At 41.3% G+C, this 17140-nt stretch overlaps 1 protein-coding gene across 1 annotated transcript in view; it reads left to right on the top strand.

Moving 5' to 3' along the window:
* LOC306701939 (teneurin-3) overlaps positions 1–17140 on the top strand; it is a gene marked incomplete at its 3' end in the record, with an annotated part of 119246 nt that overhangs the window by 55150 nt on the left and 46956 nt on the right. The window contains exons 4-9 of the mRNA XM_079167390.1: positions 6806–6931; positions 8657–8871; positions 12733–12943; positions 14022–14123; positions 14817–15011; positions 16102–16302. Coding sequence (XP_079023516.1) covers positions 6806–6931; positions 8657–8871; positions 12733–12943; positions 14022–14123; positions 14817–15011; positions 16102–16302 — 1050 coding nt within the window. The remainder of the gene's footprint in view (positions 1–6805; positions 6932–8656; positions 8872–12732; positions 12944–14021; positions 14124–14816; positions 15012–16101; positions 16303–17140) is intronic.

Here is a 17140-nt window from a genome sequence, read left to right as displayed (position 1 = left end):
AGCATTCAGACCTAAAAGCCTTTTCATCTTGACTTGCAATTTGTTTATGAAGATTAATGCGTGGATGACTTGGACCGTCAAAGAGTTAACGCCTGATTTGGACACTACCCTAAAAGACTTAAAGGCTGCTCTGCTCATATCTCTCTCTCTGTCTCAATCGTACCTTCTCGCTTTTACCCACACGTTCCCCCCCCAACTCTTAATCTGTATGGTTGACAACATGTTGGCCTCATCAGTTCAAGGCCACACTTACCAGCCTTCAAACTTGCAGTCTACACCAGCTCCATGGTAGCAATTTTTTTTTTTTTTTTTTAAACTCTCTTTTCCTCCTCACATTGGTCCACTTCAGTCCCTGATCGTGTTTGGAAGCAGTTCCCAAGATGAAAATCTCATCTGTAAACACTGTGCACATTACCAGATATTCTAGGCTGAACATCTGTTCCGACTGGGGCCTTAGACCAGAACGTTCTCCTTAATTCTCTGGAGAGGCGATTTCGGGAAAAATCTTCCTAGAAAATCCAAGCCTGACATGAGAATATTTGTTTTTCTAGGGGAGGACGGATGAGTCATTGTGTTAACGCTATTAAATCTCAACAGTATGGTGTGTTTACATCTAAATAATCTAGCCTATACAGCAAGGTTTTGTCATGAATATTGCCACTGAATACTTGTTGTTATTGACTGTTGTGGAGGTGCAGCACAAGCTGTCACCCGGGTGCTTGAAAAACAGCAATTCTTGTGCCAGAAGAAAGATATTTCTTTCAGTTTTAGGGAGAGAAAACATGACTCCATTATCTGCGGTGGTATTAGACAATCTTCAGACATGTCAGTCAGTCAAACGGAACAAATGATAGACAAGTTGCTTCGAGTGAATGTAGCCAGCAGGCCTCTTAATCTGTATGAAGTTTGATCTCTGCCAGAAGTATTTCTATTTCACTGCCTTTTCCTTTCTGCAGAAATTGCAGATGTCCTGATATGATTCAGACACGTCGGTCTGACTAAGCTCTCAGTCAGATATGCAGACATGGCCCGAGTACAGTTTCCAACAAGGCAGTCCTGTCTGTTTCCCTTTGACAGGGGGGCCTGTGCATCATCTCCGCACTTCTGATCCCCAGTTCACAGAATGTTTGTCCTCGGGGGATGATGTGAAAACACAGGCAGTGCGTTTCGAATGTCCAGCAACGTGAAAACGAAACACAAGTTGGGGAGCTGAACTCCTATAACAGAGGAAACGGTTATACACACTTGATCTTTACAGAAGACAATGGTCCACAAAGCCTTTGTTCTGCTTCGACCAGATCTTGCTTATTCTTCTCATACACAAAATCCTTTTTTTTTTAACTTGGCCAGAAAGATAAACTAATGCTCATCCTTTCCCCCTTCTTTGGGCATTGTTTCCTTTTTTCCTTTTTTTTTACAGCATGTGTCGAATCTGACTTCTTGTTAACCTTTAGAATCTTGACCACAGCAATAAACCTGTTACAGATTCATGTCTCTTCATGCCGTCCCTTGTCATCCAAGCCCTTAATCTTTACACTGTGCCTCTCTCCCTGAGCGGATATATAAGTATTCATCCAGCATGGAGGCAGGGGAAATGTGACACAGTTGTATAAGGAGAAATATGGGGTTGTTGGGAAGATCCTATAACCAGTGTTTTATTGGTGAATAGAAGGGGGAGTGCTCTCCTGGAGGAGAGGTCATAAATGTGCTATATCAATATTCACATTCCCTTTATTGACTAACTGTTCTGTTACTTGTTGTCGTTCATGATCTTATATCATAAAATTAGTATGGATATGTACATATAACTTAGTTGCTCCTCTGTGTGTAGGAAATCAGTTGCTATTTTTATTTGTACCTGCGCCTGTGACAGATCTGCTCAGTTTACACAGGGAAAAGGAGTCATTTGTTCAGCTTTTGTCCCTAACCGTTGTAGCAGATTGGATTCATTCACAACATTTTCATCTCAACAATCACCGACTTGTTTAATTGTAGACCTGTCGGATGTTTGGGAATTGTATATTTGGCCCGATTCCAGAGTGTGTGCCTGGTGCTCCAGCTCATTTGGTGTGTGTGTTTGTGAGTGTGAGTTAAACAGATGCACCCCTTTGCCACTTGCCTCAGGTGTCTGATAGTGTTTCCACCACTTCCTCTCTCTTTCATCCATCGCCAATTCTCCTGCCAGGTGCAATGACTCAAATAGATACAATGTGCACTCATGCTTTAATACTTTTCTACTGTCAGCCCGCGCAGTCCCATTAGTACAAAGACAAACTCAAAGACAAATACAGGCACACCTGCATCTGTTCTATGTTAGAATGGGACTGCGTTTGAAGTTCACTGTGCAATGTTTTTTTCTGTGGCTCAGGTTAAGATTAATATTCCTTGTTTTAATTTCGAAACAAATAGTGAAACATTTTTTTTTATTGAATTAATTTGGAGAACGGTCTCACAACTGGACCCTGGCTGACCAACAACAGCAGTTTCTGTAATTCGAATGAGGCAAACCTGCTGAGGTGAGGCTCTCCAGTTCCAGTTCTGCAAACTGGCCTGATTGGAAGAATTTCAGCAATTGTTCAGATACAGGGGGTGGCCAATCAGGGTTCAAAGCGAGACCAGCTTTGATGCTCTGATTGGGTGCAGAAACAGCATGAGGATTTTTGGAAATGCACTTCAAATTGAACCGCACAAACAAAACCAAATGCGAAACATCCTCACTGAGCATGTGTCATCAGAATGTTTATAAGGAGAATGCGAAAACTTCTTTTGTCTGACGTTTGCCTTTGAATGTCAGACATATATAGAGAATACATTGATTTAAAAAGGTCTTTAAATGAAGCAAGGGTTATTTTTTGTGTTATCAGTTTATTTGTAAAAGTGCTTCTCACAGATTTTGGAAAGTATTTAATTCCCCGTAGCCTTGTTCCACAAAAAATGTAATTTATCAGAAAAGGCTGAAAATCAATTTGCGGTTAATCACGTGTTTTTCAGTGAAGGTTGGTTTATTAAAGTGATGGCCCTCATGAAATTGTTGACATGGTGGGCAGTTTGGGTTTTAACAAGGCCATGCCTGTTACCAGAGCAGATTGGATTACCTCATCGGTGATGAGTGGAAAAGAAAAGAAGACTGGCTCCGATTCTAATCTAATGCTACTAAAGAAAAACCTAGAAATCCCACAGAGACTTACAGAAGGAGACAGGGAGCTTGCTTCAATTGCCACAGGACCAAGAAAACAAACAAACCCTTCTCTTGGTCGATCTTGTGTTAGAGATGTTGTCATTCCAATTGAGGTGGTAGGAGATACTATCCCTGAAAACAGGAACATCCTAGCCATGCTCTGAGCAATGCGGCTTATTTCGAGCAGTCCCCCGGGGATGTTTCTGGGGAGATGTGCAGGCAGGTTCCAGCATGAAACAATGTTTATCTCAATCATTTTGAGGCTGTTGAGCTCCAAGTTGTTGTTGGCACACTGTGACTCCAGATGGGTCACCTCTCTCTATGGCAAATGGACTAATTATCTTGGTGAGGTTGGCCATCAGAATGGCGTCCTCTGCATATTTTAACAGGAAACACTTAAGAGGTTTTATACTCGTTCATGTTTTTAATGCCTTAGGTTGCTTAGCTGAATAATTCATTATTTATTTTGCCAATCAAGAAGAGATAGAATTTCATCTGTAGCATAATTAGCGCTGTGTTTTCCCAGGTAATAACACCACCAAGAACCTTGTGAACAAGATGGGGAATTTGCTGTGAGCGCAGCCAGGAGGATTATCTCAGGCTCGTGTTGCATTTATCGTTTTCAGATGTGTTTGTGCTTCTGTACACTAAATAGCATGTGGATGTCAGAGATCAAACAAACATGTTGTGAACTTACTAATTTAACCTCCCGCTGTTGGTGGAGGTGTTCCACAGGGCACATTTTCACTACAGAGATAGCGGCTAGCTCTCTCAGCTTCTTGCTCGGGAAGAGAATTGCTCATGGGTCATAAATATTAATTGAACTGGCCTAGGCTGCAGGAATAACTTATGCAAATTCATAAATTGAGGGCTATTCACCTCAAAGCAATTTGTTGATGGGGTAAGTGGGGATTCAGGTCCTAGTGCAGTGAGAGCAGTGAAGAGGGGAAGGCTCTTGGAGGTTCTGTGCTGTGTCTGATACACAAGAGCCCACTGCCACACTCGGTCCAAAAATTTGGGGACACCAGGAGGTGTGAGTGCACAATGTTAAGCTGGGGAGAGTCTCTGTACCGATCGTATTTAATGAACTAGAGTCTACAATCGGGAAGCAAGCCAGTGGAGATGTTTTTTTTCGACTCTGACTTTTACTTCAGTGCCACCATGAGGCTGACATTTGTAGGTTTTAGTGAAATGTCTCGACAGCTATTGGATGAAATTTGCTAGAAATATTCATTGTCCCTAGTGGATGAATTCTAATAACGTTGGTGGTGACTGACTTTTCATCCAGCGCCATCATTGGGTCAACGTTTCAGTTTGACTCTTTGGTTTATAACCAAATAACTGCAGAACTAAATGGCATTTCCATCAGCCTCACCTGTACTTTGTGTTTAGCAGTAATTAGCAAGTGTCAGCATGATTACAGACTAAACTAACATGAACATGGTAAATATAAACAACAGCATGTTAGCATTATCACTGTGAGTACGTCACTGTATCATGCTGATGTGTGTCATCAGCTCAAACCACCACACAGCCCAAGCATAGCATCACAGGGCTGCTAGCATCAAAGCATTAAAAATACAATTTAAAAAAAGCGTATTGCACATTCAGCTATACGGCAATAAGCCCTTTGTGTTAGAGCACCGTCTATCATTTAGTGTTTCATTTGATAAAGTGTGATGTCTTGTCTTCTGCCAGTCAGCTTAGAGAGCAATTTTTCTCTCAGAATTAAAAGGCTTCATTTTCCAAAATACTTAATGCTAATTTGGTAAATACAGGTTTTGTTGAGTAAAAGATTATGCCACCTTTTATTCCTTAAGTAATACCATAACCTGCTCTAATTTCGCGTTGTCAATCATTTGGCAGGCGTAGGTGTCACTTTTCTTTCAGACAGAGGGTGTTTCACTTCGGGTTAATGTTCCATGTCCTCAGCTGATCCTTTCAATTTGGGCTACAGCACACAATGTTGTCTAAGGATTCTGGAGCCTTTCGTCAGCTTAAAGCCACCAACATGTTCGTCTGAGAAATGAAGTTATATACACAGTAAGCACTTTGAAAAAGTCAATATGAATATAGGAGTTTTACATGCCGAGGTGAATGCACTCAGTTTTATGAACTAATAAGACTATTTTTTGCTAAGTGAGTGACGATTGTTGGCAGATTACGTTAAGTTGCAGATTTTGTCTGCGTCTGCCTGTGCTGCTACTGAATTTGTACATACTGACACTCATCTGAATGTGGTTGGAGATGGATGAAACCATGATATCAACAGGAAATGGCGTTGATGGTGGAAAACAAAAAGAAACAAAAGTGTACAGATCTCCCATTGGGAGGTACTGTCAAGACTAGTCCGTTAAGAGAGAAAAGTCAGACTTGTCAAAGATATTGATGAACCAGTCGGCATTCATTTGTGTTGCTTGTGATGTGGCTGGTTTGCTTCACCTGCATCTGAAATGGATTGTGACACTCAGAGTAATGCTGGCTGAATGTACTGTGTAACCACACATTAACACTCACTGTTAAATCTGCATTATTTTATTGTAATTCAAGGCAGCGGAGCACCTGTTCATTTGATCTACCAAGGACAGTGCTGTGTGTATTGATGCTAAGTGTATTCATCAGCAGGCTTTAACAAAACGCATGCCTTATTTCTTAACAAAGCACATATTGATACACTATCCATAATAGTCTTTAATCTCTCTTTTGGTTTCCTTCACACTCGATATCCTCTCAGGCCCGACATCCACCTCTCAAGTTATTTGCTGCAGTCAATATCCATCCTGCAGCAAACGGCAAGTGTTGGAGAAAAGTTCCTCTCCCAGATCAAATGGTCGGAAATCAAGATGCTTCCTCAGCATGTTCTCCGGCTGGTGACTTTGAAGGAGATTGGCCCTCTCGCTGCGCTCACAGGAGCTAGCTCAGTTTCCAAAAAACAACAAGAACACAGTTTGATTGCATCCGATACTGACACAATAAAGCAGGTTGGCTGAATGAAAGCCAACAAGAGGAGTGTTGCAGCATCTTACCCTTTCACTTCCTCCTCCTGCTGTGACTGTCTGTCTCAATGAACTGCCTTGCCCCTTCTTTATTGAGAAAGACTCTCTTTCTTTCTCTTCCTCCATCTTATTCTTTCGCACACGTGTCTCCGCGTCCTCCCTGCTTTGTATTAGATATGGAGAGTTCCACACTTTTCCATTGTATCTGGGTCTGCTTGTCTGAAGTGAGAGCTTTGTGTCAAAATAGAAATCCTGCTCTGTTTGATACAGTTGCTGTTTGTGTGCAGACACTGTGGCACATTAACGGACAGTGCTCCCCAAGGAAACATGATAGAGCAACAGGGTTCCTAAGTATTGATTGAAATGACTTTGTCTGGCCTCTATCAGTGCTGTGTTTACACACAAATAAAACACCCGTTGCAGAGTAGCCTCAAAACTGAAACTGAAATGTTGGAAGTTAAACTGTAGTGTTTTTTTTTTCTTCCTGCATTGAATCCACCCATTGTGCTCTCCCACAGGTCTTTTGTTCCTAAGTGGCCTAATTGTATTTGTGCAGCAATTTGCTTATTTGTTTATCCATTTCTAGAAGCCCACGCAGCTTTTTTTCTTATTTTTTTTGTTTATTTCACAGCAATGCACCTTTTCGGCCTCAATTGGCAGCTCCAAGAGTTGGACAACCAGCCGGCTTTTGAAAACGGAGGAGTTGGGAAGACGGGGCCCACCCAGTCGAGCATAGTGACAGCTCTGGCTGCTGACGGTGAGGAAATAAAAGACTGACATCCCAATAAACCGCTAATTAACATTCAAATAAGCCTTTACAGTTTTAATGCGCAAGAATAATGCTGTTTATTCTTTTGTTGGCTTTGCATTCTGGCCAAGGTGATTGGCATTGCTTTTTCAATATTGTGCTATCAGAGTTATTTCTTTATTTCTTTATTTTCACAAAAATAATAAACTCAGAAAAAGCAGGGTGTTGACCATTGGTACGAAGTCTTAAAATGTGCAAATTAAATGAAAGGAAATAAAGCTGTGTATAATTAATGCTTTTTGAAATGAATTGCTAGCTTAAGAAAAGGTTAAACAACACAAATTAATTAAATCAAGTAAAGGTTCAAATGACGATTAAGAAAGACAAATTGCGACAGCAAACCATTTGGCCTCGCGAATGATGCCCACTCGGCCCTTACACTTCATTGAGATCTTTCACCCTCTGAATATTAATTGACTTATTCAGACAGATTTGTTCTACGTCATCATAATCTTGGGCCATTGTGTATTCGACAAGCAGGCCGTCTCAGCTCACCTTTACAACAAAAAGCCACCAAATTAATCTCTAAGCACATCGCAGTATTTAGAATGCACGGCCACGGAACCATTAATTGAGTTGAGGGGGCCAGGCAAAAGCTCAATTGTTTAAACTCTGCTAGATTTAAATCCTCATAAGTACTGCTAATTAAGATAGCATGAGGCAGGTTTTGGACTGTTTAAAGGCAATCAATAGCCGGCTATTATTCTCCCTAGAGGTAAACTTGGCCTCCAGTCTTCGCTTTGACTGAAGCTAAAGTGACAGGCAATGGCCTCATTACACCCACAACACTGAGGGATGCAAATAATGGAGACCTGGCACAAACAGATACACTCAAAGTGAACATATACACCGGATGACACACTGCAACGCGTCTTACAAGGGGCGGGACTAAAGGTTGAGTTGGCAGGACAACTCTGCATCATCCACCGAACAAGTCATTGCCACAGTAAATTGTAAAGAGCACATTTGCGTTCCTTCTACAATAGAGCTTTTAACGGCAAGGGCTTTAAAACGCTTTGCAGATTTTTCTTCTTAACAATGTAATCTGTTCATGTAATTGCACCTTGCAGACTGCAGTTTTTCATGCGAGCATGAGCGATATTAAAACGGGCCAGCTCTCCATCTTTGGCGCTTTAAGGACACAGTTTAAGGACATCATTCGCAAAATTGTTTTGATTTGCTGTTATTGCTCTGGGAAGGTAGCGCTCAGTGTATCTGACAGATTCCATTTAGACCTTATCTGAGATGAGGCCGTACTCTATGAGTCATCAAGACCAGAGAAAAGATGGGAGATGTGGCCTGTTAGAGTCTTATAAAAGCCAATTATATCTGGTCTTTTTTTTTTTACCGTGAGCAGTGCATCATGGACCGCAGGGAACCATTACTTTTAATCCTGTCTTTTTTGGTCACTGCTCATTTGGAAAAAGATATGACTGTCTTATTGTTAAGTCCCCGCTTGAATAAAAGGAATACGATAGCACAGGAAAGCAGAAGATAGAAAGCAACATTTACTGATATCCAAACACACAATGCTATTTTAGATGTGAGGGTTTTATCTGATGGCATGAAAGGCTCTGTGATGACTTGATTTATACCATATCATCTTAACCGTGCTGTTTTGATCCTGTAACAAATTTCATCATCTGAGCGGGTGGGGGTGTTTCTGTCTTCTAGGAAGGAGTAGCGTGCTCCATCAGGAGAACAACTCCATCGATACGGGACAGGTCGACATAGGGAAGAGGGTGGGTCAGAGTGTCCCACCTGGGGTGTTCTGGCGTTCTCAACTCAGCATGGAGCAACCGCGCTTCCTGAAGTTCAACATCTCGGTACAGAAGAACGCTCTGGTCGGAGTCTATGGACGAAAGGGTCTCGCACCATCTCACACCCAGGTAAAGTTTATTTATTTTTTTAATCTATGAAACTTGTCAGTTTGTGACTCTTTCGGGGGTTTTGTAGCTACATCCTCTCTTGGTCCTGTTTGACTAATGTTGGATTAACACTTTTGCTGTCTAGCGGACATTACTTGTGGGATAACCACTACAAGTGACCCTTTTCACATTAAACAAAGCTGTGTGATCAGATGTTAATATAAGAAATGGATTATTGCCGCTTTAAGGAGCTAAAGAGGCCATTTCTCCTGCATCTGAAAGGGGACATTTACACATTTTCTGGTTCGTACTTGTATTTTGGTTTTCTACAAAAACATGTTTACAGGCTTTAATTAAAAAACAAAAAAACATAGTTTTTCTCATAATGTCTGTCTGAATATATTTGAATTCATGACATGTATGGATTTGCTAAATTAGAGCTGGGCACTAGTTAAGTTTCAGTTTTCTCCTCTCAGCTTCGATTTGCCTGTGTGGGCATGCACGTCTTTCACTTCCACTAAATGGCTGCCATTTGCAAATTGAAGTGTTTCCAACATGTCTGATGTGTCACTTGAATGACATTTCTGGGCATCGTAATGTCCGATGTCTGGGTGATGGTGATGGAAGCACTCAGACAATGGCTATTTTCCACCACACTTGACTGCAAAAGCTCTTAGCTTCACCTCCTTGACATTTTCTCTCTGTAAAGATGGGCTTCACTCAAGTGGAGACAGTTAGGGCCACTCTTTGATGGAAGAAAGTCCAATGTGAGTGACAACAGGTGAGCTGGATTGCATTTTCAAGGTGAAAAAAGGGAAGCCCAACAAAATCAAAGACCAAAGGGTACTAATTAACAGGACACTGCTCTTATGTCTCCAGCAATTGTTGCACAGACACTCAAGCTTGTCAATACTGGACACTGTGTCCATTGTGACCACCTCTAAATCACATACTGTTCAGGGATCAGGGGCACAAATCAATGCATTTACTTAACTGAGCATGAAAGACCCCAATGAGAGCTATCGACTGTGGCCGTCGCATTCACAGCTTGGAAGACAAGACAACATTTAAGTGCAACAGCTTTTCCACCTTTCACAAACATAGACTTGCTCCATCTGCTATTGAGTGTCTGTCTGTGCTGATACAAACCAAACAAGTTAGAGGAAACAAACTTTTCTTGTTCTTTTCTTACGAATCTGCGCTCGGTTATCAAGTGCCGGACTAAGTTCACTCAATCTAAACTGTGCAAGAGTTTGCAGGCTCTGAGCGTTCCTCCTCTGTCCTTTGGGCATCCACGTCTCTCCACGCTCTGTCTCTTGCCTGTTATTCACTGGTATTGTTGGATGGAGATGAGTTGGGGGGGTGGGGTGGGGGGGGGCTCTTACATTGGCTAATCGAGATGTATCCACTTGGCCGGGAGGTTTGGGACTCGTGGGATGAACTGTTTTATTACTTCCCCCTCAAGCCAACAACACAAAGAAGTCAACTTCCACAAGGTTAATATCGCTTCCCTGCCCCCCTGCTCTACTCAAAGGGGTTTAAATCAGTGTTGACTTCACCTGCCCCACGCTTAATGCTCTCTTTCCTGTCGTTTACAAGTCAACTAAAAGGTTGCATGGTTCCGCGTTTCTGTTTCCTGAGCATTAAATCCTGTTTTAATACATTTTCTTGTCCCTTTATTTCAACTAGCACATTGTGCTTCCACGAGGCTGGATGTTGTGCACATACTGATTTAAAGCTGCAATAATTAATTGTTGGCCACTAGGCAAAGAAGAACTCAATAACAAGATGACAGATGGAAAGCGCTGACATATGACTAGCTTATTAAGTTGTTTTGCCTAAAGTGTTCGCCAGCCGTTGCCGACTTACACATCAAACGGAAATAGAGCAACACCAGCATTCATTTGGAGTTCTGTCTCTTTCCACCTGATGAATGTCAGTCCAACATTTTATGCTTCTTTTAGCTCTGTTTCTTAGTCCAACAACTCTTGGGGGGGAAAAAATGCTGGCTCCTAAGCGATGTGTAGTTACTTGAGGGTTGCTAAATTTGTCTGTCTGCCATTTGGTGCTGGACAGGTAGTGCACACTGGGTTTATCGTCACTTTTTTAGTTGTTGCTGAAAACAGCTTTCTGCCGCTTCTGGAAATTCTGTTGTTTGGATTTCATTGTGGGCCAGCAAACCAAAGATCTGAAAAGAGGCAGAAGGTTGAAATCAGATTTGGGATACAAATCATATTATTTATATGGTAGACATTTCATGGAATGCTACTTTTAAACATATTGATAAATGCAGCTTTGGTAGTAGAGGACATACTTATAGGATGCATTACCTATTTCCTGTAGTTTTATAAATAAATAATAAATAAAACACCAATTTTCTCTAATTTTGTTGTTGTTGCTGATCTGCAATATAATTTAGTATTTTGCATTTTTCCCTTTTCTCTCTCATCCGTTTTTTATTCTGGAGGCGTCACTTTTTTTTGAAGGTGCTATTTGTAAAATGTATTTACATTTAAATTATATTGCTTATTATAAAATGTAGAAGTCTGGAATTTAATTAAAAGAATAAAACATCTCAAAAAAATCAATGGCATAGCCAGTCCATCAAAGCTCTCTGCAAACAGCCTCATCATTGGATTTAAATCCATGCTCTTCTAAAAACCAGCTCCAGTGCCAATGTGTATGCATCACACTCTGAGCAGCCCACAGACTCTCCTCCAACCCGAGTCTTCGTAGGCTCAGTACATCTGTGTAGCTACCAACACATTAGCCAGGGGATCTGTCTACATCTGTGCTCCTCTGCAGCCTATGGCCTGTTCGGGGACTGCTGGTATGTGTTACACTGGTTTCTGCTTTAGTGCTCTGTAACCTACAGTCAGAATGAGGTTCAGGTGTTGAGCAGGTGCAGTGAGAGCAGATGCGACACTTTACTCGTTTCACTTGGCAGGGATGACTCGTTACTCCTTGTTTACCCCGTAAATCAATGTTTGCCTGAAAAAAATAGAGAGTGACTGTTGTTCTGCAATCCCAACACATATAGGAAAGCTAAATAAGCCTGAGATATGTACATGTTGTGTTTATTTTATGTGTATATATATATATATACTGTGTGTACTGTACATTGTACATCTGTTAGTTTCCAGTAAAAAAAATTCTGACCTTAGCAGCAAGGACATATTTGCGTTAAATTAACTGATGATATGATATATTAAGTCAGTTTTGTCCTGTAGATATATTACATGTATTAAAAACAATAAAACTAATCAAATAATATAAACAGTTTTGTATCAAATTTAATTAAAAGAAGATACATGCAATTGTTTATAGAAATCATTGAAGAAAGCTTTTCACTTATTTTATCCTTTTATTTGTGTTTTGTGCCGGAACACAAGCAGTGAGTAACTCTGAATTTTAAGTGCACGCTTCTCCACAGTATGTTATCAGTGTTCATTTAACAGATTCTATTAAGCACATTGCCAGAGTCTCTTTAAGTGCACTCTTGTCTGAGTTAACAATATATTTTCGGAATATTTCTGCGCATTAGCCCCAGAGCCATATCAGCGCCATCAGTACACAAACAACTCTCCAAACAACATCTATCAACTCCAAATAACTGTCACAGAAAAATCAACATTTATCATTGTTGAATATTTGCTGGGTACACAAACCTCTTCTGGTTGTGTCTTGAATTACGACTTTGAAGACTTCCTCTCAGACTGTTTAAGGAAATCAGTAGAGAAGCTGAATACAAAGCATCCAAAAGAGGAAAATATAAACTTTTTGAACTCCCTTGCCACTCCACTGCCTGATTTAATTATACCAACATTAAAGTAACAATCATCTGCATCTGTCGGAAACTGTCCCGGTGTTATTTTTTTGCAGTATGACTTTGTGGAGCTATTGGACGGCAGCCGGCTTATCGCCAAAGAGCATCGGACTCAGAGTGAACCAGAGACGAGGGCCCGGCTGGATCATCCGGTGACCGTCCACCAAGCAGGATTCATCCAGTACCTGGACTCAGCGGTGTGGCACCTGGCATTCTATAATGACGGACGGAACGCGGAGACAGTGTCCTATAACACCATCATCCAGGGTACGGGGACACACATCTGCTGCCACGGCTAATGAGTGTGATTGGAATGATGTGTAATGACATGTTTGGAAGACTTTAATGTCCTTAAACAGCTGCGCCTGAATGAGCAAACAGTTAGGTTGTTGGAAATTCTCTGGCTACCACACCAACAAGCTGAGCTTTTAAAAGTTTGAGCCACCTAGGAGGCAGATGCATGTTTTCTTTGGAGGGTAGTGGATTATTGTGCTCAACACCATAATACGAGACCATACGCGGGGCATTGATCCTTCCCTCCGAACATCCTCTTCAGCGTTCTGAAGTCTGGGAAATTTCCTTGTGGGTTTTGAGGTGGGAAAAACACTAAGGTTGAGTTAACGTTTTTCTATTTCCTTCGGGGAGTTCTATTGATCCCACCATACAAATATGAAGGAATCGATGTGTGAGGTCAAAATTGCCTGGGTGCGACACTGGCTCAATGAACATCCAATACAAGTCAGTGCAATAACAAAAAAGTTTGCCCTCTTAACGCCGATCAAAATGAGGGCGCTGGTCTTTTGGGGGGGTTGCCGTTCAAGAGCGATGGTCTGTTGAATGAACACAAGATCTGTCTGTAGGATATGTCAGATTAACTTCAACTCAAAGAGGATTTGAGCTATAAACACTCAAGAGATTGCATGGCTTGGGCATGATCAGTCATTCAAGGGGCTGAAGGGGGGGGGGGGGGGGGGGGCGATAGAGGAGACAGGGGAAAGCAAAATGTGTCAAGGAAATGGAATTATTTGGTCTAATTTAAAATGCCTGTGTGGTTTTACTTAACATGGCTTAGATGGGAAGAGTCGGGCGGCAGCATACATGTTATGGAGGCTTAGTCCTTAGTGGAACATGGATAGATCGCTGTAAATATATGCCATGACTGATGCTAGTACTGCAGTAGGGATGAAAAAGAGAAAAAAATAAAAGTTAGAGTCTCGGTTGTCTCGCTGTATTTATTAAACTGTACACTTGCAAATGTTATATAAATGTGGTATTTCAGATTTTCTGTAATATAACAGTCCTATGAGTTATTAATAGCTGGACTTGCTCACTGCTGTGCCCACAGAATCTGTCACGGAGTGCACGCACAACTGTTACGGGAACGGAGAGTGTGTGGCGGGATCATGTCACTGCTTCCCAGGATTCATAGGGCCGTACTGTTCCAGAGGTAATTGTTAAGCTCATACCTTACTCGTATTCTGTCAATCAAGACTATCATTTAAAGGTTCAGTTAGCCCAATTTCTTCTTCTTCTTTTTTTTATCCATGGTGGTATCCAGCTATGCAGATTGTTGGTATCAAACATTTCTGCTTTCATTCAAAACAATGTGGGTGACAAAAAAAATTCTCCCTACTCCTCAATCACACGATTGGTCGATGTGGGAAAAACAAAATCTGCACATTACTCTAGCTTAACTAAATCAGCCACAGTGCACTGAGTGCACTTTACCTGGTAGCCTAAATTATAAATAAACATAAAAAGCTATTGGCAGCAAATCAAATTATTTTCAACCTAATTTGTTTTATACTTAAATGATAATAACAACAGCCGACCAGCGTGCACCTGCCCATAATCATGAACAATGGCTAAGAAAATTGCAATCAGTGCATCTCTAGTACAGACAGGAAAGTTGTATCAATCTAACTCATTTAACTCCGCAAAAACAAATTTGAAGTATTCCTTTGAAAGTGGACCAGAGGTGCAATCTCTCTATTTTAAGTTGTTTTTGAAGTTGTAATCATATAAAAGAGATACCATTAAAGATAATTTGACATCTGCTTTAATTAAAATGTAATACAGCAACCCTCCCCCTGATATTATACAAGATAAATCCTTTTAATAACCTGTTGTCTTTTCTCAGCCGCCTGTCCGGTCCTGTGCAGCGGTAATGGCCAGTACACCAGGGGGCGCTGTCAGTGCTACAGCGGCTGGAAGGGCACTGAGTGTGACATTACTGCCTCCCAGTGTATCGATCCTCAATGCGGGGGACACGGACTGTGCGTGGCGGGCAACTGTGTGTGCAACACCGGCCACAAAGGACCCAACTGTGAACAAGGTAAATGGAATAAAAACAGCTTCTTCCCTTTGGATCGGAAGGAGCTAGATGCAACATAATTCTGTGTGAAGCTCAGGGGGAATTGACACAGTCCATTGGTGAAACAATCGGTTGTTTTCAACTCCACCGAGCGGATAATGCTTTGGATGTTGTTATTGATACCGTGCGTGTAAATGAACTCCCTCTTAGTGTTCGGACCGCATGAGGGTACCCGCTGGAACAGATTGTGCAGGGCCCGTCGATCCAGTCCCCTATTGGAAAGCTCGACAGTTGATGACACCTTTTAAAATCAATCCGTCAATGGCATCTCTTCCTCCGCTTATTGAGAAAGAGCTTCTTCTTCTTTCTTAACCTTCTCCACCTCCCCCTTGCCTTCAGTTCATTTAACTTTATTGATCCCCATGCACACAAAAGACAATTATCAGCTCAGATTTACATGTGCGGCTTGTTGAACTTGCACGTACAAAAAGCTATTGAGTTTACTAAGTGAGTGTATTGCGGTTGTTTGAAGTGAAATAATGTGGGAAGGAAACATAGATGGGATGAGAGAGCATTTTGTAGTTCCAAGCTTGTGATGAATTGATTGATAATCAATATCAGTGTCCAGGTAGATGTGGAAATGCACAGAGCAATCAGCTGCAGAGGAAGCACAATGACGTTGTTGCTGTTATCCCTATGGGTTGATTATGTTGGTCATAATTACCAATTATTAACCTAGATCAGCAAGTTGATCTGCAAATTGTTAATAGTAAATTGATTACATCTGTCTAGACACTAATTGTGCCCTTGTTCCTGGTGCCAATAATGGAGCATAATTATGCTGTCAGTATGTTGGTAGTACCCTATAATATATCTTCGAAGAACTAGTAAAACATAGGGTGGAAAATTACTACCAGCCACCACTAAACACTGCAAAATGTTCAGCTGTGGCTCACCAGCCATCATCTGGCGCAGAAGCACTTCCAGTCTAAAAAAAAAAGGAATTTGGCTGGTAGCAGTGTGAAAGTGGCCAGGATAAATTGTTAAGTCTGACATCCTGTCTAGAAGTGGTAAACAAAAATTGTTGTCATCCTCATTATTGTGTCCCCAGTGGACTGCTCGAGCCCGACGTGCTCCGGTCACGGAGCCTGTCATCACGGTGAGTGCCACTGTAACCCGGGCTGGGGAGGGATCAACTGTGAGATCCTGAAGAGCACTTGTCCGGAGCAGTGCTCCAGTCACGGCACGTTCAACACCGACTCGGGGACCTGCATCTGCGAGGCCAACTGGACAGGGGCCGACTGCTCCATAGGTCAGAACACATTTCGCTTTCATTTCGTCACATAAAGCTGTGGTCTGTGCATCCTTTTCCTGTGAACTAAAGATTATTTTCATTATTGATTAATTCATCTGGCGATGATTTCACTGATCAATATGTCGGTTTATAAAATGTCACGATGTAAACGATCACATATGAAAAAGAAAAGCAACATCCTCACAATAGAGAAGATGGAACTAGTTTTTGATTGGCTTTTTAATTAGAAAAAGAATATGTATTCATTATTATTAGCGATTCATTGATTATCAAACTGGGCGCAGGTTCATTTTACTTTCGATCGACTAATCGACTGATCAACTCTACTGTGATTATAAGTATCCTCCTGGAATTAGTTCTTCATAGAAAAATGTGACACGCAATCTTATGTGGAGATTTTCAAAGTCTACTCGTTGGCTTTTAAATAATGAAACGGCATAATAATCAATTTAGAGTTGTAATCGGCGAGCTCTTTCATTTCATTCATCCATTTAGTTATCGATGCCATTAGTGCAGAGTTATTTGCACTGTACTAACAGATCCATGCAAACAGTGCAGTCAGTTCTGTAATGCTTTTTTTCTTTGTACTGTTTTTGTAGATAATGTTTGAGTTTCTCTAACAAGTAATTGGCACCAAATTCTTTTTGTATTTACTGAGAATAGACTCCCCCTTGCTGTGCACAGACACGACAGACAGCAGGTGTCCAGGATAGCAGATGTAGGAGTTTATTATTATTAACAAGCTGTAGGTTGAAATGAAAGATCCAACTGAGTTGACAGTACATTTTGTCTACAAGTGGGTGTCTTAGTTAGAAACTTTTGGCACAATTAATCA

The sequence above is a fragment of the Pholis gunnellus genome, assembly GCF_910591455.1.
Source record: "Pholis gunnellus genome assembly, chromosome: 10".
Classification (NCBI taxonomy): domain Eukaryota; kingdom Metazoa; phylum Chordata; class Actinopteri; order Perciformes; family Pholidae; genus Pholis; species Pholis gunnellus.
The sequence above is the reverse complement of the archived record's forward strand: the minus strand, read 5'-3'. Positions and strand labels throughout refer to the sequence as shown.